Below are 22,752 nucleotides of genomic sequence, written 5' to 3'. Positions count from 1 at the left end.
CTAAACTTCAATGTGTTGGGACAACCACTAAAAATGCTAAGAAATCAATGTTTTATGTTTTATGTATTCATAAAACCAATAGGATATGAAATGCATTTGTAGCATTTAAAGAAATTTGTGATCTGCTTTATTTTTTAAGTATCTCTAGAACCTGTGGTGCTTCAAACCAATGGCAAAATGCCCATGTGGGTCCGCAGACTGGTATGTATCTACATGCCTGTATGCCATCTATAAGCCTTTTGACAGGATGTGTCATGACCCTTCCTCTTCAACCTTTGACCATTTGATCTATTGGCTGTTTCAGGGTGGAGGTGAAAATGATGGTGGTGTAGCCAGCAGAGCCCAGTACCAGCCACAGGGCCGCTGGGCGGTGCAGTCGGATCCACTAGCCATCCGCACAGTATTGGAGATGAAGAGTATGCAGCTTCCTCTCTCACACACCCCCTGTAGAGCCGTGGGAGAGGAAGAGGATGAGGAGGAAGACTCTCACTTTCATCCACAAAGTTTGGACAGTCTGCTGGTTGAAGATCTAGATGATGATGATTTAGAGGAAGATGATAAAATTTGCAGTGTAAGTTATGAGAAGTGCAGGTCAATTCCCAAAGTAACTGCTTCAGTAGTTAAGTAGAAAGTGCGGTTGGAAGACATTTTTAACCCTAGGTCACCTCAAGTATGTTCTCCATTGTAAAAAGTTTTGGGGTTTTTGCTCCAGGAAACAGTTTTTAACAGTGGAAACCGTGGTTTTCTATCCAGTTTGGCTGTCAGTTTACAAAATTTTGGTGATTTATAGTTAAGGGTCACCAACCTCATCTTCTGTCTGAACAAAGCTGCTTGATGTTTTTGCCGTCTTGATTGTTCGTGTCTTGTTTCATCGTCATCTACTGGCCTATCGCACACAATACAACTGTTCCGTGTAAATGCAGATCTTTTTGATGTTAGTGTTGTCATATGTACGTTAAATTTGAAAAACCTTTTTGAAGTGTAGCCTAGAAAACTACACAATTTGTGGTGGTATTTATATGTCTGTAGCACAAACACAATATTTGTTTGTGTGTGTGTTATTATGAAATCTGAATGTTTTGTCTGTTTCTGTAGGTCTCCACAGGTGGATTCGGCTCTTCACTTCAAGGGTCAGACTTTACGCAGTTGCCACAAGGAGAGGAGAACTTTGCTCCAGAGCTCAGCACACTAGAGAAGACCGCCTTTATTTTATACCCAGCCAACAGCACTGCCTTGTCTACTGGAGAAGGGTAAACCTCTTATAACTCAAATATCAGCCTCTTTCTTTCAATATAGGGACTTGATGCATTGATTCATTTAGCACAGTGGTTCTTAATCATTTTTGGGCCTGTAATCCCCCATCCATTATCCAAGTTTTACTGCACCCCCACCACAAATTAGCTAAATATCTTTTCTAAATATATATGTTGATTACAATTCTTTCTTAATAATAATAATAATAATGATAATAATTTGCATGGTGCTGTTATTTTCCTTCTTTTTGTTTATAATATTATTACATAATCAAAAAGCATGCCATGTAAAGCTTTATGACAGATTTGATTTGACTGGACAGTTGGAATATTAATATCAGTTTCACAGAGAACTAAAAAACTATGTTGTAATTATATCCCAAAATACTACAACCAAACTCTTTATTTTAATTTGAATAAACAGAACTAGGCTGCCTCTAAAACAAAATATAAAAATATTGAAAGGTATGCTCATGGATACTTGCCATTGGCTGTTGTTTTGAATCAATAATGAGGTGCGTCTATGAAAGACCTGGGGCTGTCTTTATTAAAACATATAAATTCTGTCATTATTATTTTATTAGGTTTTGTGTAGTAATGCGTTAAATTTTCAGTTTTTTTTAATCTAGATGAGTTTTTTTTAAAGTTACTGTTGTAGAAACTAGTAGTACGGTTCTTATGCCTTATATTAGTTTTGAGGGCACTTAACTCTTTCACCGCCATTGACGAGATATCTCGTCAATTAAGAGAAAACGCTTCCCCGCCAATGACGAGATTTTCCGTCTTTCCGCAATACCGCTATTATCCACCCCCTTCCGCAACTTTTTAAACCCGGAAGTATTGCCCTATGGCAAGCGGCTGCATGTCCGTGTCTGTTTTAAAGATCGCTCTGAATGGGATCTCTATGAAAAGTCCGTCACAAAAATTGAATTATCTCTGCTTTTTGCTCAAAATGTGGTGTTTTTGCAGAAACCTACCCATATTCAAAAGCTGATTACAAAAGAAACCACTAAAGGTAGGATGAAACGGTTTTTTTTTTTTTTTTTTTGAAAGCAGAGGGTCTGTCCTTTCATTTGATATATTGTATGTTTATATATTTAAAGAAGAACATTTTCTGGAAGGAATTAAACTTTGGTGAAAATCATGAAAAACGCTGGCGCTGGCTGGCAACTTTTTTAAAAAACGCTGGCAGTGAAAGAGTTAATACAGCAACCAAATTCACGTAATATAGACCATTTAGAGGAGCACCCTGTGTCATTTAAATCATGTCCTGTATTGATTTGATCCAAAAGGCAGCATTTATATTTATTACACACACAAATGAATACAAAGACAACCCTTTCGCTTTCGTCTTGCATCATAGTAACTAACACTGGTGGGGTTAAATATGGAAACCAAAACTTACTGACCATAAAAATAGCGATGAATAAGCAAATTGACTACACTGACAAGACAGATTGTGATTGTGCATGAGAAATAATTGCTTCATACGCTCGCTTGTGATTGGCTGAATGTTAGTTAGAGAATAGTGGCGATGTGTGAAAAAGTGACCTGTGACGTGTTCTCCGGTCACCTGCGGTTGCTACGCACATCATTGCAGACGTGGTTAAAGTTTAATATTCTCTTGCCTTGATTTTTGATGTTAACTCGCAAACACCTCCCAAGAACACCCAAATGCCCTCTTTTAGAAATCGTACTTCCAGCAGACCAGCACCTCCCTGAACGCCCCTGTTGAGAAACGCTGATTTAGCAGATAACATGAAGATTGGAATGGTTAACTTGAAAATGTCTGCACCATTAGCCACATTCTGGTTCTAGTAGCTTGTATGGTTGTATGGATTATCATTGAAGATTATACCACTGCAGGCACATGAACTTCTTTAACAATGTCTTCACTGTCTTTCTGGGAGTTGTGTTGTTGTCAATCAGGGGTCTGAAAGCTCTCAGACATCAGTGGGAATCAGTGACGCACTCGGTTTAATGCCATTCTGGTTTAGAAGGTCGTGACAATGATGCCCGCTGCACTAGGAGCAGCGTTTAAAGCACCTTCTGCTTTTTGTCCACCAAACCAGTGGCTTGTAATAGATAAACGAGTAAACAAATAAAACAACTGCACCGTTTATATCGTTTATTTGGCCAGATCCAGAGTTTGACTACTTCCCAAAACTCCAGTCTTGGCAAAGTGAATGTTAAAATGGCCTTAGGGGACGACTTTAAAGATCAGAGAATGGGTTGAGTAAATGACTGGGTTGTATTGAGTTAGATTGATGCTGAACAGTGACTTTACTTTCAGCTATTTCTGTAAATACATCTGTTAATCTGTTTCCAATTTGTGTAGTTTATTCCTTATGTGCTTTCCAGCTGGACTTTAAACTTAAAGGGGAAACCGGGCTGTATATGATCCCTTATAGTCAGCATTTTTTCTGTCTGAATACACTTGTTTTTCTTCCTGCAGAGAGTTTGATGTTAAAGCTCTGTGTGAGGGGGGAGGTGAAGACCCTGAGGAAGAGGAGCTTAGCCCAGATAGCGCCTGTTCGGCCGAGAGCCCGGCCTCCCATAGCGATCAACCCCATGACCGTAAGTTAAATTACACACAGGATGCTATAGACAGACATATACATACCTGCAAACTAGTCGCTTTTCGGCGAAAATCGCCGTTTTGAATTGAAAAAGGTCATCCACGTGAATCATGTAGATCCGAAGAGTTTTTGTTTTTTTTGGGGGGGGGGTCTAAACTTCCCATAAACGGGAGTTTCAAAAACCTACTGCGGTCTGTTTCACAAAAACAATAAAAGCTCTTTGGTCATCACGTGAGGTCATCACAGTGTGGTTAAGGTTAGGATAGCCGATTGGTCAATGGATGGGAGCTGAACAAATGGGGTTACGTGAAGGGCGGGTCTTTGCGTTGCCAGCAGCTTCTATTAAAAGGCCTTGGCTGCATCAGCTTTCCCGCGGATTAAACTTTTCACGCTACCGCTACTGACACTGACGTTTGTTTTGAGGTTAGTTTTGAGGCACTTTGAGGCACTTTTGCTTGTCCGATTGCTGCAGGTTTTTGAAAATATAAGCCATTCTTGCTGCTCATAAAGGGTTTAAACATTGACATGCGCTCTTTTATATGTCAATGGCATTAATTAGGCATCGTTTAAAGGTGGAAATCTTACTGTTCAGATGCATACTAGTTCAAGATAATTTGCGATTTATAGATTTCACATCTGAAAGAAAGGGGTACGTTAAGCGCGTTTTCTGTGCGTGCGTTTGTTCTGTGAATCACACGCAGAGGTGTAAAGTACTTAAGTAAATCTACTTTGTTACTGTACTTAAGGTTTTTTTTGGCTACTTTGTACTTTGTACTGAGTATCAAAAATATAAGCAACTTTTACTCTCTACTCAATTACATTTTTGATTGGGTATTTGTACTCTTTACTCCACTACATTTGAAATGACACTTAACGTTACTCGCTACATTGTTTATTCGTCAAATAAAAACGAGACGAAAGTGTCAGAGGGTGAAGATGGATAGAATCTGTGGTCGCGAGGTACGCACAAACACACAACTGAGGGACTTCATCTGGCGCCACGCAGGGCAATCCTATGATATCAAAATACTGCGAGAGCGAATCAAATACATATGGAGAAGTCTGGTCTCGCGGTACTTTGATGTCAAACGCTGAATGGCTTGCGTTGAGCCACCGTAGCGGGACATCTGCGTGCTGCGTATGCCATAAACTGTAGAGAAAAGTTCGCGTCTGGTCTGAGAGAAGAGATAAAGCGCAAACATATGGATGCATATCACATTTGCTTCTGTCAAGGGACCCTTTGTTAAACATGTGATGCTGCAATCAAAACAAAAGTGATGAGCGATTGCAGGAGGGCCATCCCGCACCTCAAAGGCAAGCACAAATGTTTACTCTGATGCTACTTTATCAGCTAACCTGAGCTGGTTGATATAACTTACTTTATAAGCCAAAATAAACCAGCGATGTCCTGTACTGATTGCCTGAGTAATTTAAGTACATTATAAGATTGATAATAAGTGTACAATTTCACTGTCCTCACATTAAATCAAGTATGCTGTAATGTATTAACTGTAAAGAGGGATGCATGACTGAAGAAATGTAGTGCACTTAATGTGAGATAGTGGTGTTACGTCTACTACATGTGTTTTCAATTAATCTTTCAAATGAACAACTTCACGTTTTTAATATGCAAATTTCTGTTACTGTATATTAACTGTAACAACCTACTGGACTCTATACTGGAATTTTTGATATATTTAGATTATAACTTTTTTAGGATTGGCCTAAATGTAAGAATATTTGGTAACACTTTACAATAAGGTTGATTAGTTAACATTAGTTAATGTATTAACTAACTTGAACAAACCACGAGCAATACATTTGTTACAGTATTTATTCATCTTTGTTAATGTTACTTAATACAAATTTAAGCTTTAATTGTTTGTTCATGTTAGTTCAGAGTGCATTAACTAATGTTAACAAGATTTTAATAAAGTATTAGTAATTGTTGAAATTAACATTAACAAAGATTAATAAATGCTGTATTAATGCAGTTCATTATTAGTTCATGTTAACTAATGTAGCTAACTAATGTTAACTAATGAACCTTATTGTAAACTGTTACCATATTAATATAACAAAAGTAAGGGGGGGGGGGGGGGTGCGGGCGCGTATACAATGTGTCACCTTTTTCAGCCCTTCTGAGTTTGCAGGTATGCATATAAAAGAGGAAGAAATTACTCTAGGTCGTAAAACACACCTTGAAAAGCTGAACGTCTTCCTAAAGGTGCACCTGTTTTTCTCCTGTGTAGTGGACACGGATTCCCTCAGTCATGTGAGCTCCACAGGAAGTTCAGGAGTTGAGGAGGAAGATGATGAAGAGGAATCTGGGGCTTTGCTTCGACAACACTTTGACACTATGGCTGTGGCTGCTAATGGTACAAGATGAATCTTCCTCTCTTTGACTTATTGGAGTTTGTAATTTTAACGGTTAATGATCATTATATCTGCTGCTTGTATCCTCTTACAGAGAACTTCAACACAGATCTAAGCAGTCTGCAGCCCAATACAGAAAGTCACTTCCTCAATCCACGCCTAAGTATCTCCACACGCTTCCTCTCTCGCTTTCAGAGTCGCTTCCGGTGAGTCAACATTATCTTCGGTCTCATATCTTTGCTCAAACAATAGATGCTCCTCATCACACGTTTATCTCAAGTAACCCTTTAAGCAACACAAGGCAATTGACTCTGTAATTGTAATTGTAGTGTTGTGGAGATTGTGATATTTGTTTGTATTCAGTTCTGTAGGGACTGGTAACAGACCTGCCGCCAGTCTGCCCAGTATACCAGATGAGTCCACTGATAGCTGTCAGACACTGGATTGCACAACGGTATCATGTCATGACATTTGCATTATAATTCAATTCTGTAATGTGACTTATTTTTGTGTTAATAAGAATTTAGCAGGGTTCTTAATTGGAGGAAACGTGGGCTATGTTATTATTTGGTGATTTAATCTTTTCCCGCCCTTATAATCTTGATCATTTAATCTGGAATTTTATTAAGTTTAGCTTTTGAGGAACTTGGATGCAAAAGCCTCTAAACGCCACTTATGTTGATGTATAAAATTAGATGATGATATTAACTGAATGCTCTCAGCACGTATTATATGTTCATCAAAGTCCCAGCCTCGGGTCATTCAGACATACAGAGTCAAAAAAATGCTAATTTACAATGAAACATGTCAGACACACTTGAGGGTTTTGCATCTGAGCTCTTTATTTTTCTTTAGAGCGCCATGCTCTGGTTGATTTGTTGTTATCTGTAAGATGTTAATTTATCTTTTATGTTTCTAAGGTTAAATCAAAGCTTTCACATAACTGCAGTGGCATGGATGGCATTAAGGAAGGGGGTGAGAAAAAAGGTGGGTAATCTCTTACTCTCCTAGCAGTCTTGGTTAGCCCTATTCGGACATAACTAGTTTTCTAAATGTTTACACGACAATGATGTAGTAAAAATGAAAAAATAAGTTTTTCAATTGTCTTATCAAAAATCTCACATGCACGCAAAAACATGCACATTTACACTGATTCATGATAACTAAAATCGCTGTATTATGCATGCCAGGCCAGTAGATGGCAATTTTACTTTGTAAAGAAACACTACACGCCTGTGCACACACATGCTTTTATGGACTGATAAATACAAACAATTATGTTTAGATGGAATTTTGTAAATTTTGTAAACCCAGTCTTGAGCAGCACAAACACAGTCTTATACTCAAGCAGGCCTATAGACTGAATTAACACATGCGCACAATGCCATTGTTATATTATGGATTCACGTTTACATGGAGAGGACAAAGTGTCGGTTTCAAAAACGTTGTCGTTGGCTGTTGTCGTGTAAACAAACAGCCAAAACCATATTAAGGGTTTTTCCAGTTTTGGTTAAAAACGTTGTCATGTCAAAGGCCACTATGTTACAGTTCTTATCTTCAAACATCTGTGATATTTATGTATCGTTTCGGATGGGACAAAGATCTCTATGAATATTACAGAGGTGGGAGTGTCTGCTTTGTATATCTCTGCATTTCAGAAGATCACGTGTTCTGAATACATGCATTACATATGATAAAACAAATACTTGTATACTCCAAACATGTAAATGAAGTACTTAAGAAACAACATGTACACATACATTGACTGACTGATTTATTGTAAAACTCTTACTAGAATTTTTTACATGATTTTATAGTGGGTAAAATGTTAAATTTCTTTTAATAAGATTTACATAATTATTATTATTTGTGTAAATGTATTTTAAAATGTTGTTTAAAGGTGCAGTGTGTAATTTTTAGAAGGATTTCTTGACAGAAATGCAACATAATTTACAAAACTATATGATCAGTGCTGGACAAAGACCTTTCATAATAAACCGTTATGTGTTTATTACATTAGAATGAGACTTTTTTACCTACATACACTGAGGGTCCCCTTACATGGAAGTCGCCATTTTGTGCCGCCATGTTTCTACAAAAGCCCTTAACGGACAAACTTTTTTTTACTAAGTTTATGATGTCTATGATGATGACATGTTTGTCCGGTGGCGGCTTCCGAAGCTTCTCTATGTGTTTCAAAAGCAAGAGGTTGAGGTTTGCAACCTCACCACTAGATGCCGCTAAATTTTACATACTGCACCTTTAAGTATACCATTTTAAAGCTCAAGTTTTGATGTTTTAGTACATGTGATCTAAAATGCACATATATACAAAACAGACACTCCCACCTCTGTAATGTACATGATAATCCAAGTGCCATCCAAACCGATACATGAAATGACAGAAGTCGAGTGAAAGAGTTGTCGTTTGGAAAACAAATTGCGTCTGAATAGGGCTGAAGCAGATTCAGACAGGATTAAAATCACAAATGTCTGTATAAACATCAATTGCTCAAACATAATATGAGAAATCTAGTCCTGTCCGAATTAGGCTATAGTCTACAGTTTTATTTATTTCTCAAATATGCATAGACATTTCAGAATATTTATTGATTTCTAACTTGTTTTTACTAAAGCTCTGTCTAATGCTAAACTGAAATATACAGGAATAGTACTTACACCTTGGTGTTTTTTGTAAGTACTGTACACAAACTTAACCAGGAGAGTGCTGTAGTGGATCTCTATCTTGATATATTATCTGCTAAAATCTTGTTCTTCAGTTCCCAAGAAGCGTTCCTCAATGTCTGCTCGGAAATCTTGCCGCAGTTTATCTATGTACCGCTGGAAAACTGCTCTAGGAGGTCTGTGACACTGTGTTGGGTGGGTTTTAGTGTCTGGGGTCTTAAATCCACAAAGTCAGAGTGATTTCACGTGAAATTCTTGATGGTCCTCTCTCTCTTGATCTCCAACTTCTTGGCTTCTGTTTTCTGGTGGTTGTTCTTGTTTGAGGGTTGATCATCCAGCTTACAGGTATAGACCTATACATTTTTAATTATTAAACAATTTTGTTTTTGCCTTTTCAGAAATCACAAACAAAACCATTCAGTCCAAATCCCAAAATGCGGTCACCACCAAATCAGCCAGCAATGCTTGTGAGGCATCTGGAGGACGCTGCAGCCAAAGTTACATGGGTCCCACTGCCAGCTCCCGTGCCAAGATGTCCCGGAGCAACTCGGTGGAGGCTATGAACGTTTGTGCGTCCGAGGAGACCAGCGTCAGGGGAGAGACTCCATCCTTGAATTTGGACCTAAATGTAGAGCAATGTAAAGAGAACATGCTCCCTGATTCTCATTCAACATCAGTCCTTTCCACTCGTGCCCCGGGTAACCACAGTGCTCGGGCAGCTCTTCGATTGGACCTCGGTGCCCCCGATCGTGCCAGCCTGTCACCTGCATCGCTCAAGAACCGTCTAGGAAAAGTAGAGCTGATTGAGACTCCACGTCGACAGGCTTTGGTGACGCCAACAGAAATGCGTTCACTGGGTAAAGAGTGTCGACAGCAGATCAATAATATTGAGCAGAGTTTGACTCCTAAGATCACAAACAGGGTTTCAACTGGGTCCGAAGTGTGTCCTGGGAACTTTAAAGAATCAGAAATCAATGAAAACACTGTTGAGGATAAGCTGTCTTCAGAGTTGTGTGAGAATGAACAGTCATCCGGTCTGACCTCAGTGATCAACTCGGACTCTCAAAACACAGAAACAAAAGACTGCGTACAAGAAGACCCAGGTATCGTACTGTGCACCCACTACAATACATTTGATAAACTAATGATTTCACATGCGTTTTAATGCGGGCACTGTGCAAAGAGGAATTCGATTAATAAACTACAAACCCACACTTGCAACAGTAGTTGTCGCCCAGTTGTCCACTTCTTGTTGCTGCCTAAGGGGGTGTTGTTTGTTTTGTGTATTTTGTATCCAATGGAGGCACATTGCTTTTCAAAAAACACCAGCAGCCGCCTGCTTTTGTCTACACCAAGTGCCCAGAGTTGGAAAATTATGAACCTTTGGATGAATCGCTCGGCTCATCAATGTTAATTTTCCCTCAGCCATCCAATCCCAGTGTGGGGAGGGGCAGGACATATACCCATCAACCAACTGGCGTATCATAAGATGACTGATAAACAAAACCCAAGTATCATAACACCCAAAGATTGGGTTTGGATTGATGGCTTTATAGTCTTATGTGCAGTTTTTAGAAAGATCTGGCAACACTAGTAATAGTATGTATTAGTAATTTTTTCAGAAGAGACCTGTCATGTCATCATGCACATTTAAATACTTCGGTTTGGTTCTGTACAGAGCATTTTGTCACTATGTTGTCTCAGACAATGAAATGTTGTCCTGTGGTGGCTACCATAGCTTCTTTTTGCATTTTGAAAGGGAGGGGTGAGCTGCATTGTTTGCAGTTCACAATCTTACCGCTAGATGCCGGTAAAAATCTCCACACTTCACCTTTAAGTCACAATTAATTTTAGCTGCTGTGTGTTTGGGGCTTATAACATGTCATATAATAGTTCTTTCTTTTGTGTAACTTTTAGGTTTCTCTGGAGAAATGTTGAGCGTCCAGCTATGTAAGGAGATGGTGAATGAACTGTGGCAGACAATCCATAAAGCAGCTGACTTTTATAGCAAGGTTGATTTTTCATTTTCTGTTACAATCTCTGGGAAGTCTGTTGCTGATTTTAATGACCTATATTCAATACTACACTTAACCTTTTATTTTCTTTCATTTTTGAAAATAGGATGAGTAATAAAATCTTTGTATTTATATTTCTTACATCATACATGCTGTTTAGGCCATTCAATAATGTGGAATTTTTATGTTTTGTAGTTGTGCTCTACACAAGAGTCATCTGAACAGCAGGAAGAGATGAAGAGCATTTTACAGGAGGCATTTGTGGGTGTACAGAGCGAGTTAAACTCCCTCTGCCCACAGGAGAAGAAGAGCAGCCGCCCCGTGCCGGAGGACTCTCCCGGACGCCAGCTCCGAGATGACAGGACTGTTGCTCTGTTGGAGAAATACTCGGAGATGCTCTTGCTGCGGATGACAGAAAAAGGAGCGCACGTGCTTGAGTAACTGCTCTGTCTCATATATCAGATTCATTTGCCTTTGGTTTTTAGCCCTAATTGTGTAGCGCTTGGCCAAAAACCTCTGAAGGGATATTCCCAAAAGCACCTTTATTTTATGCCTTTATATTTTAAAAGTTTTTAAATAAAAATGTAAATTCATACTTTTATGAATAATGTTTAATTCATTTCAAAACACTTGAGTATTTGTATACAATATCTGAATCTTTGCACACTACATTTCAGTACATACACTTTGTAATAAATTTTTTCCTCGAATATTTTCAAGGCTTTTATCAAGGCAAACTTTGCAGGCCAGCAATGTGTACAGTTTTAAACAGTATTATTTTTTAACTGTGACAAGTTGAATTATGAATTGTGTACTAAGGTTGGTGTTCAGGGTCTTTGTTTGAATCGAGATATTTGTAGTTTTACACATTTTGTGCCGTCACAACCACGCAGACTGACTACGAGGTGTTGCGTTACGTTGCGTGTTCCTTAAAAATACTGAATTTTTGACATTTGTCAAATGTCAGGCGGTGACTCACAATTTGCTGTCACTGGTGTGTTATTTATGCTTTCATGTTGATGTGCAATCTTTTTCTTTCATTAGAAATGTATAGGCAACTTCTTGAGTTTACTTTGTACATATGTTTTAATCTGTTGTTTGCATTATTTTATTATTAAACATTTAAATATGTGTTTCTTGCATTTTTTTCTAAAAAATAAAAAAGTTCTTTCAAGGTACATATTTAACCGTATGCATAGTCACTGAGCTACAGGAACACGTTTACTCATGAAGTGAGAACTATGTGTAAATGATTTGAATGTACAGTAGTGTTAAAAGAGGAATAATAGACTAGAATACATTTAACCACCTTTTAAAGGCAAACTAAATTTTGTTTAGCAGAGATTCTTTGGTGGCTCCAAAAAAGCAGAATTTCTTAATATATTTATTTTCTTACCATATAAATTTGTACAGTATAAATTATAAGTTATTAGTTCCAGGCATATTTGTTTACTTAATTAAAATCTGTTAGGAATAATTAAAATCTAGAAAAATCATTTACACTTGCTATATAAGTAATTACAAATAATAATCATTTAAAAAGATAATGTAAGCCAATCACACTGACCATTTCTTTTCTACATTTGAGACGCGGCAACGATCGGTGGGTTTGACGACATGTTGCGCTGCGCAGACCGATCGGCATCTTTCGTCAAAGTACCGCGAGAGCACAGCTTTCGAATCGCTCTCGCAGGACTTTGACGTCAAACTCCGATCGGCTTTGACATAAGTTTCCAAATTGTCTGCGCAGCCCCGGATGATTTCGAACACATTCGTCATCTTCAGCAGCTGACGTAGGCGTTTTCCACATGTGTTTACAGGCACTACACAGACGCGTCGCGTTAAAGCGCGTACAGCTTCACCACAACTGACTTTGAAGTTTACTTCTTCATCAGAATGGAAAACACACCTGTAATGTCTAGCTGACGGCGCGGATATAAACGAATTATGTCTGCGAGAGCACATTGTTGCTTTTCTGTATGATCATGGCAGCGTCGGAACGCGCGAGAAACTTTGAAGTTAAACGGAGTGAAACCTGGAAGCGTCACATTATTAGACAACTGAAACAGCGCAACGTGACACAGACGATTGTGTTTCAGGATATTATACAGTCATGTAAGTTTGAACATATTTATTTTTGGTCATGCTATCCTTCCTGTGAAAGGAACTGTTATTATGATTACATTAGTGATAAGGCTGTCAAGAAATGTCTTAATGGAAGAATTTACAAAGGAGTGTCCTATTTTCTATGTTTATTAAGGATTTATAAACTGCAATAAATAAATAAATAAAACTGCAATATATGTCGTACAGTGAGTGAAAAGTTAGTGTGCATTAGGAAGTATCGGTTAATTTTGTTAATGTTGACATTTGGGTGCAAACGGAAAAACTCATGCAAGTGAGTCATGCAAGTGAGATGCATGCAAGCCCGTCATCTGGGCTCTTTTTAAAAATCAGATGTAATGATCATCATCTTTATTTGCAGCATGTTAAGTTTCTTTTACTGTATTTGCCATAGATCACAGTCTGCTGGAGAAGTCCAAACAAAGAGCCCTTATAGCCAAAGGTATTCTGGGAACAGGAACAAGGTAACATGAATGAATCAAATCGGATTTACTGTAACTGTAAACCGTAGCATGACTTGATACCTTTAAGATATTGCCACCTGATCAGATCTTTACAGATTGGATTTAGTCAAAATAAATAATGCTTAATTCTTAAAGGGATAGTTCATCCAAACACACAAAAAAGGGTTTTTGTAAACAAGCAGAAAACAGAAGCACCGTTGACTTCTAAAACAAATACTATGGAAGTCAATGGTGGTCATAACATGTTTGTTTAAAAAACATTACCCAAATATCTACCTTTGTATTCAGCAGAACAAAGAAATTGGTTGAGGGAGATTAAATGATGAGAGAAGTTTCATTATTGGGTGAACTATCCTAGATGTCATCACATAAAGCTTTAACTGTTGGCACTGGCCTGTTTAGGGTTTCCCTGCCCCTGCCAGAGACCTCAACAGGTATAAGTTGTGTAGAAAATTGATTGGTCTTCTGGCATCCACTTGTTAAGAAAGTGTTTATAGCAGTATGAACTATTGGCAATGTATATGGCCTTTTTAAATATTCAGCTAAGATATATCTTTTAGTATCTTAAGATCAGTGAGGAGAGAAAAAAATAAAACTTAAAAATAGCAGTCTGCATATGTGATGGATGTCGATTATGGTTCTTTTTGGTAGTGTCTTTGAAAGGATCAAGTTGAGTTAAACATCTTCATTTCATGAAGCACATAAAATGGATCTAAACTGGAATACGATTGTATTCTTCTAGTATTATTTTGGGCATCCGTCTATTCTTACTGGCGCTCATCCCAGCATCTTGAGTTACAGGCAGGAGACAGGGCAGGCCTGGATGGAAGTTCAGTCTACCTTTTTGGATATGTACCATAATGTTATGTAAAAAACCTTGGAGTGTCGTGTAAAAACCAAGCTTTATGATATGCTAATCATTCTGTTCTATGATGTATATCAAACCATCTGAAAGTATATTATACTATAGTACTGCTACCACTGTAGTGCGTTTTGTATCAATTTGATAAAAATATGTGTTTTTCAAATTCAAATAAGATTTGTCTTTTGTGATCTCAGAATAATCTCTAAGAATTGCTTTTCATTGTCCTACAGGCATTCACCAGTCCCTTCCTCTGAGGATAATTTGGCATCTCTAAAGGCAACAACTGGTGAGGTAAAAGAAAACGCATATCAAGAAAAAAACTTTTATCTGTCTAACTAAACATGTTTACAACCAGCTAACCCACTAATGTGAATAATCTAGTCCTAGCCAAGTATGCTGTATCATCAATTAAATCCTTTGAATTATTCTGAATATTTACATGCAGCTGGGGCACAAATTGGGGAAATAAATTGACTAGTTTGCACTTGAACACCAACGGTAGTCTGAATTTCAGGCGTAACCGGTTCTAAGACATCTTGATTTAGCTCTGTAGCTGTTCTGAGTTCATTTGGAAAGCAGTTTATGTGGAAACGTGAAAACCTGCTTCATATCTGCCATCAGTATAAAGTCCTTGAACTTTAACTTGAGTCAAAAGCTAATTTGTGCTGTAAGATCTTGTGGAAATACATTCAATAATACAAAAAAAAGACTTCTAGGTTGTCTTTTCATACAGTAGCACTTTCACTTTATTACTGATCAGTTTTTTTTCTTGCAGCTTGCGTACCAAGTGGTGGAACTGCAGCAAAGAATTCAGACAAAGGAAGCCACACTTGATGAACAACATATCAAGTAAATCTATTTATTCTCTTGTCGCAATAACCAGGAAGTTTCTGTCACTTCTGTCAATACTAACATTATTCCTACAACCCAGTTAAAGAAAATCATTTTAAAATTAGAAATTATGACTCTAATTCCATCCAGCAAGCAATAGCCATCATTTTACCATCTAGGTTAACTATAGACCCAATTTAGTCTGGCTATGAGTAACCCACTTCTAGCCAAAATAAACTGTAATCTGGTTGCATGTCGCAGTGGTTCTCAAACTTTTTTTGTGTGCGGCCCCCCTTGTGTATGGTGCATTCCTTCGCGGCCCCCTCAAAGAAAATTTATGACGAAAAACTGTTCTAAAATGTAAAATTTTTATTAAACAAAACATTAAGATATACAAAGTAGGCCTTTTTTAGGTTTAATTACACAGAATTCATGATAAATGAATGAATTTTATAAAATGTCATAAAACTGGGGCCCCCTGGCACCATCTCGCGGACTCCAGTTTAAGAACCACTGGCATGTATAACTACAAAATAACTACAAGTTGTTTGGCTTCAATTACTTATTTTTTTTTTTTTTTTCGTTTACTTTGGAGCTATGGTTTATAGCTATTAATTTTTCACTGACAGTCCAAATTTTAACCTAGACGTTTGGGCTGTGTTTGGACGGCTATTAGATGTCTTTTAAATGCAAAATTTGCTTGCTGGATTGTTACCAAAGTTATTGTAAAAACCTGACAACATATTCATGTGAATCAATGATTAGAAACCAACATTTAGTTTTTAATGTAGCCCATACCGATGGACAGATTTCTTGACATTTCACTAAATATCTCTTTCCCTCCCTTATAGAGATATACAGTTTAAATAAACACATTTTTTTATAAAAAGATTACAAAACTTTTCCTCTAAAGATGTTTATAAGCACAGATTATTGGGCTTGGGCCAGATATCCATAATTTATCCGTCATATTCCTCCAAGTGCAACTGTTGGAAAAGTGTCATGTTGTTGTAGCTCATTACTCATCAAGGGTTTGGTTATCAGGTTGAATGAGGTCCAAAACTATCTCAGTGTTGTGGCATCAAAACACAGCACTCTTCAGAATCACGTAGCAGAAGTGGAGGAAGGGAATCACCTCCTGAAACAGAAATATGACGCCCTGCTGGAGAAGCACCGCCACATGGAGGAAACATATCGGAAAGAGAAAAGTCGCAGTTCTGATATCGTGGAACGCATGATGCGACCGAAACAGCAGGCTGCTGTCCGCATGAACCATCGTTATGAGAGGAGAGTGAGGTCAGAGCGATCATAACATTCAGTTTAGAGCATGGTGGCTTTAAGTTCATCTTTGTATGTTTTAATGTAACCTTCGCACAAATTTGATGAAATTATTTTTCAGTAGATCTGCAAAATGAGATACTTTAAAAAAATTAAAATGCATTCTCGTCTTGCACTTACATGTGCATTTCAACATTTGTCCAATCAAAGTGTTAAATTTTGCCACTTGATAGCAATAGCAAGTAGCAATGCATTGTTCGTGACTTTGATGTAAACTAAAGGCTACTAAAAAAATGCAAATTTGGATGCGCTCAATTTTATATGTCCTGACTTCTGTCCCATCTTGTTTCAACTTTTAATGTAAATGTAATGTAATGTCAAGATGTCAAAATTCACCCATTGAATCAAAAGGATCTGATACATGACATGTAGCAACAGTGGTTCCACTTCATATACAAAAGTGTCTGAATCTTTTGGGGACACTGACTTATTGTAAACACATTGACTTCTTTATACACCTGCGACTGCCAAATTGTGTAATGCTTGATTTCTGCTCATTCCTCACACTCTACGTTTTCTTTGTCATAGAGCCCGAGAAGCCAACCTCCACAAAGAGCTTCAGATTGCTGCCAGTAAGAAAGTGAATATAGATGAGTAAGTACCACTGTACTGTATGAAGTAACACCTTACCTGACCTAATGATTGATTTAAAAATAAAGCTTTTGAAAATGACCAGATCATAGACATTTCGCTTACAGAGGTTCCAGGTATTTTTTTAAAAGCAGACTAACATTTGCAGAAAATGCTTTGAATTGATTTTTGAGATTTCAGACACAAAATGGTCAAATTAGCCACTACCTTTAATTTAATATTGCTGTATTTTTTTTTGTCCAGAGAGTCTGGAAATATGTCACCTCCCAAACCATCATCACCAAAATGTGAGACTTCAGAAAGGGTGGAAAGACCACTTTTCAGGTGAAATGAGGGGCTTTAAAACAATCTTACTTCTGTAATCATCATCATTCAAGGAATATTAATGGATAAGTATACGTTAAGCAGTGTGAATTGAGTACCATCTTATATTTTGCTTAAAGGCACAGTATGTACAATTTTTTGCATTATTGTTTGCATTATTTTTCAAAGCATTAAATATTTTGTTTTCTTGCATTATTGCAAATGTTTTAAACAATGTATGAATCCAAATATTTTTTAATTTTACACATTTTACACATAAAATCATTAATCTGAAAATAGGGGCTTTTTAATTACACAGAAATGAATAATAAATTAATGCATTTTATAAAATATCATAAAACTGTAGCCCCCCCTGGCATAATATTGTGGCCCCCCAGTTTGAGACCAACTAGATTACTCGAGGGATTACTTTTTCAGTGTATGACATCATAGTATTACCTTTCAAAATAAAATTCCAGTCCATATACAGTGGAGTGAAAAAGTGTTGATTTCCTTTCTGATTTTTTATTTTTTTTGCATGTTTGTCACACTTTAATGCAGGGTTCACCAATCCTGCTCCTGGAGGGCCGGTGTCTCTGCAGAGTTTAGCTCCAACCATTATCAAACACACCTGAAGCACCTACTTAAGACACCGGCCCTCCAGGAGCAGGATTGGTGACCCCTGCTTTAATGTTTCAGATCATCAAACAACTTTTAAAAATTTAACTGTTAATCAAAGATAACACAAGTAAACACAACATGCAGTTTTTAAATGAAGGGAAAACAAAATCCAAATCCACATGGCCCTGTGTAAAAAAGTGTTTGCCCCACTGATTAAAGCAACTTAACTGTGGTTTATCACACCTCAGTTTCTCTAGCCACACCCAGGCCTGATTACTGCCACAGCTGTTAGCATTCAAATAACTTCAATAGGACCTGCCTGATGAAGTGAAGTAGGCCAAAAGATTCTCAAAAGCTACACATCATGTTGAAATCCAAATAAATCCCAGGAGTGGCCGGCCAACCAAAATTACCCCAAGAGCACAGCAATGGCTCATCCAAGAGACCCCACAACAACACCCAAAGAACTGCAGGTCTCATTTGTCTCAGTTAAGGTCAGTGTTCATGACCCCACCATAAGAGACTGCAACAAAAATGGCCTGCATGGCATAGTTTCGAGACAAAGATTGCTGATGAGCAAAAATAATATAAAGACTCATCTCAGTTTTGCCAGAAAACATCTTGAAGATCCCCAAGACTTCTGGGAAAAATAAAAAATACTCGGTGGACTGATTAGACAAAAGTTGAATGTTTTGGAAGGTGTGTGTCCCATTATGTCTGGTGTAAAAGTAACACAGCATTTCAGAAAAAGATCATCATACCAACAGTAAAATATGTTGGTGGTATTGTGATGGTCTGGGGCTGTTTTGCTTCTTCAGGACCTGGAAGACTTGCTGTGATAAATTTAACCATGAATTCTGCTGTCTACCAAACAATCCTGAAGGAGAATGTCTGGCCATCTGTTCATGACCTCAAGCTAAAGCGAACTTCTCTGCAGCAGAACAATGATCCAAAACACACCAGCAAGTCCACCTCTGAATGGCTGAAGAAAAACTAAATGAAGACTTTGAAGTCCCCTAGTTAAAGTCCTGACCTCAATCCTATGGAGATGCTGTGGCATGACCTTAAAAATGTGGTTCATGCTCGAAAACCCTCCAATGTGGCTGAATTACAACAATTCTGCAAAGATGAGCGGGCCAAAACTACACAGCGCTGTAACAGACTCGCTGCAAGTTATTACAAACACTTGATTGCAGTTGTTGCTGCTAAGGTTGCCCCAACCGGTTATTAGGTTTAGGGGGCAAACACACATCAGGAAGGGGGGCTTTTTCATACCGCTGTAATTATCACACAGTTATCAGTAATTTTCACATATCCAATATGATTCATATGGCTGTAAAAACATTCAGGTTATATACTGAATTGAAGTTATATTTGTGGCATTGCTGTTGTCGATAACAATAATATTAATTAATCTCTCAGTTTGTAAAATCAAAGGTAAAGTTTTCCTTTTTACAGTAATGCACTTACAGTGTAAGTCTATGGGACAAGGATACCAGAAGGTTTACTAAAAAAACTTGCTTTCTCTTTTTCTTTACAAACTGAAAAATTGAAGCACTGAAGTCTAATCAATCCAATCTTGAGTTAACTTCAAGAACACCTGCCAATGTGTTTACATGCATACAAAATCATGGTATGGTGGCAGAAATCTACATGCCCAAACCAGTTTGTGTTTATACCGTTTATGACTTTAAAGCATTATAGGTGTTTACATGAACGTACACGCTTATGAAGTTAAATCGCTGTGCAGTGGTGCATATATAAACACTCACTTTTACTTGACTGTGTGTGCATTCGTTCCCATAGTTTAAAGTTGTTGTCTTTTTACTGTCAGGTCTGCTTCAGCGACGTCCCCCCGTTTCATCAACTCTTTCAAAGGTTTTTTCGAGTAAGTTTTTACAGAAAATACATTTAATGGCATGCAATATGTCATATCATTGCACAATGCATTGCAACAGAACGCATTTTAACACAGAGGAAGCAGAAGAAAAAATGTAAATTTGTAAATTAGACATTTAACTATGAAACTCACTTTATGTGTATAATGTTATATATCACTGACCCTCGTTTTTGTCTTTGTCTGTGTTACGTTCAGGAGAAAGATCAGAGGTAAATCTGTGTGCAGTTTTGAGGAAGATCACTACATACCATTAGGCATCTGTCTGACTGCCCGAGTCCCAACTAAGGCGATATTTGCACTGGTGCGTTAAACATCCTCAACAATTTCCACAGAACAAAACATGATTCATCATTCACACAAGATTCAATCATGTCTGCGTAACATTCTGGTCTGGTCTAAAAAAAAGCAAATGTTGCGAAATAGAAACTGACTCAACCAAGTTAAAAAGCAAGTAGGATAATAACAGTTAATGTATGTGTATAATATTCATCTTAAAGTTTTTTGAAGACATCATATCAGGAATTATACAATGCAAACATATAGTCCTCTATGTTTTAGATCTAAAACTTGGTCTTTTATTTAAAAAGAAACATATATTTTGTGCACCTTGACACAATGTAATACAAGCTTTGTAATAAAGGGTGGACCATGATTTGCTTTAAGCAGGGGCAGATCATGGTATGGGCCATACAGAAGGCCTCCGCATTTGGGGTGCAGGAATTGCACACATACTGAACAATTGTTCAACTCTTCCACAATTTAATAGCAAAGATACATCGTCTTAAATGTGCAGCAGCAAATCTCTGCCCAAAAAACCCAATTGTTAGAAAATTGTACTGTATAATTTGAAAGAAAATCCCTGTAGTGGTGACTGGTGGTCTGTGGATGGCGTGGCTGTCATGAAACAAAGCGTCTGTGTGTTTGCTGTGAAAGTGTCTTTCTGTAGCACACTGCAGCTCTGTTATATGCAGCGGCCACCCGGTTCACAGGTCCATTTTCCTTTGAATAGCTAACACCAGGAACCAGCATTAGTTGTGGTACGGAGGAGAGTTACCACTTCCTTCAAATTGAGATGTTTCAAATCTGATTTGCATTTCCTGTTTATCGTGTAGATATCTGAAACGTAGTTTATCTCTAATACATTTCGGTGCACTCGTTAATCATTGTTCATCATATGATCCCTCTTAAAGGCATAGAGAAATATTTATACAAGATATTATGTGACATGTTAATAGATTTAAACGTATAATAAATTTAAATATATCACGATATCGTTTATAGCTTTCATTTCCCCTTGAGGATAAAGCAACAAACCGTTTGGCTTGTTTTTTATGTTTCCGCATCTTTGTCAAGTCTGTTTCTGTTTCACATTAGTGCACAATATAAAAATGACATTGAGCATGAAAGGAAGTAAAAATAGAAGTTCCTCCAAATTAGACGTACAGTAGTGAAGTTAGTATCTGTACTTTATCAAGTGTTTTATTTTTTTGAAAACTTTTACTTCAACACATTGAAAAGCATAATATCACACTTTTTACTCCACTACATTTCATAAAGTAAAAGTTTTACTCGAGTGAAAGTACAACATTTTTTATGTACTTAGGAATTTATGAGAAAAAAAACTCTGATAAAGTATATATACTTGAAAAATGTACATAAGTAGAGTAAAAATACTCTAGTACTCTCCATGTCTGGTTGCATGTATGTTAAGTTATGCACATTATGTTGCATTTTATATGTGTCTATAACACTTTTGGCCCTAGTTTAATGATTTAAGCACATGGTCTAAAGCGCACGGCGCAAGTGCACTTAGGGCGTGTCCAAATCCACTTTTGCTAGTTTAAAGGCGGGGTGCACAATGTTTGAAAAACGCTTTGGAAAAGGGAGCCGGGCGGCCACTTCGTGCACTCCGCCTTTAACAAGAATCGGGTTTTCCCTATTCGGTTCTCTTTAAAAGTCGTTTTTTTCAGATGGATGAATAAGTACAATTAATTGCTGTAAAAGTATGGATAAATGATCACTGTAATCTCAAAAAGTATTTTTACAAGAAAAATTTACAAACATTCAACATTTTTAAGGTTTGCACTCTGAAAATACTTTATTTGTACAAACAGGAGATTACAAAAAAATTACAAACACTTGTTTCAGCACCTGGGAGAGTGCTGTGAGTGTTTTGATAAAATTATGGCCTATTACTTAAAATGAATGGTTTTCATCTCACCATATTCAGAGGTACAAAGTCATTACATACAATAAATCTGTGGGGTAGCATTTAAAAAAGCATTTCAAAATAAATCCAATATTTGCACTTTCAAAAACCAAAAAATCAGCTTGCTTATTTATGTCCAAAAGACGAAGCAATAATCTTTAATTTTTAATTTTTTAAAATGTTTGTGTGCAGATGCGCATCCCTGTGTGTATAATAAGCAAAGTGTACGCTTGTTGTCGTCCCGTTTATAGGTGCAGGACGTGAAAGTGATAATGCACAGCAATGCGCCCGGGTGTATGATAGGGCCCATAATATATACACTCACCTAAAGGATTATTAGGAACACCTGTTCAATGTCTCATTAATGCAATTATCTAGTCAATCAATCACATGGCAGTTGCTTCAATGCATTTAGGGGTGTGGTCCTGGTCAAGACAATCTCCTGAACTCCAAACTGAATGTCAGAATGGGAAAGAAAGGTGATTTAAGCATTTTTGAGAGTGGCATGGATGTTGGTGCCAGACGGGTCGGTCTGAGTATTTCACAATCTTACTGGGATTTTCACGCACAACCATTTCTAGGGTTTACAAAGAATGGTG

The 22,752-nt window shown here is 37.5% G+C and overlaps 2 protein-coding genes across 3 annotated transcripts in view; both read left to right on the top strand.

Moving 5' to 3' along the window:
- wdr62 (WD repeat domain 62) overlaps positions 1 to 12,038 on the top strand; it is a 28,646-nt gene extending 16,608 nt beyond the window's left edge. The window contains exons 21-32 of one of the 2 annotated variants that reach the window (XM_065281854.2): positions 140 to 201; positions 305 to 571; positions 1,096 to 1,250; positions 3,709 to 3,830; positions 6,085 to 6,210; positions 6,303 to 6,414; positions 6,572 to 6,662; positions 7,129 to 7,195; positions 8,988 to 9,068; positions 9,291 to 9,995; positions 10,810 to 10,904; positions 11,103 to 12,038. In XM_065281854.2, coding sequence (XP_065137926.1) covers positions 140 to 201; positions 305 to 571; positions 1,096 to 1,250; positions 3,709 to 3,830; positions 6,085 to 6,210; positions 6,303 to 6,414; positions 6,572 to 6,662; positions 7,129 to 7,195; positions 8,988 to 9,068; positions 9,291 to 9,995; positions 10,810 to 10,904; positions 11,103 to 11,348 — 2,129 coding nt within the window. In that variant the 3' untranslated portion in view covers positions 11,349 to 12,038. The remainder of the gene's footprint in view (positions 1 to 139; positions 202 to 304; positions 572 to 1,095; positions 1,251 to 3,708; positions 3,831 to 6,084; positions 6,211 to 6,302; positions 6,415 to 6,571; positions 6,663 to 7,128; positions 7,196 to 8,987; positions 9,069 to 9,290; positions 9,996 to 10,809; positions 10,905 to 11,102) is intronic. The other variant, XM_065281855.2, reaches the window with a different exon arrangement.
- A 657-nt stretch (positions 12,039 to 12,695) lies between these two features.
- LOC135771555 (protein Atg16l2-like) overlaps positions 12,696 to 22,752 on the top strand; it is a 37,422-nt gene continuing 27,365 nt past the window's right edge. Inside the window, exons 1-9 of the mRNA XM_065281853.2 lie at positions 12,696 to 13,022; positions 13,426 to 13,495; positions 14,591 to 14,651; positions 15,136 to 15,209; positions 16,236 to 16,487; positions 17,058 to 17,123; positions 17,364 to 17,444; positions 19,879 to 19,932; positions 20,140 to 20,245. Coding sequence (XP_065137925.1) covers positions 12,887 to 13,022; positions 13,426 to 13,495; positions 14,591 to 14,651; positions 15,136 to 15,209; positions 16,236 to 16,487; positions 17,058 to 17,123; positions 17,364 to 17,444; positions 19,879 to 19,932; positions 20,140 to 20,245 — 900 coding nt within the window. The 5' untranslated portion in view covers positions 12,696 to 12,886. The remainder of the gene's footprint in view (positions 13,023 to 13,425; positions 13,496 to 14,590; positions 14,652 to 15,135; positions 15,210 to 16,235; positions 16,488 to 17,057; positions 17,124 to 17,363; positions 17,445 to 19,878; positions 19,933 to 20,139; positions 20,246 to 22,752) is intronic.

This window comes from Paramisgurnus dabryanus, chromosome 8 (assembly GCF_030506205.2).
Source record: "Paramisgurnus dabryanus chromosome 8, PD_genome_1.1, whole genome shotgun sequence".
NCBI classification, from domain to species: domain Eukaryota; kingdom Metazoa; phylum Chordata; class Actinopteri; order Cypriniformes; family Cobitidae; genus Paramisgurnus; species Paramisgurnus dabryanus.
Note: the sequence above shows the minus strand (reverse complement) of the source record. Positions and strands in the feature narration are given on the sequence as shown.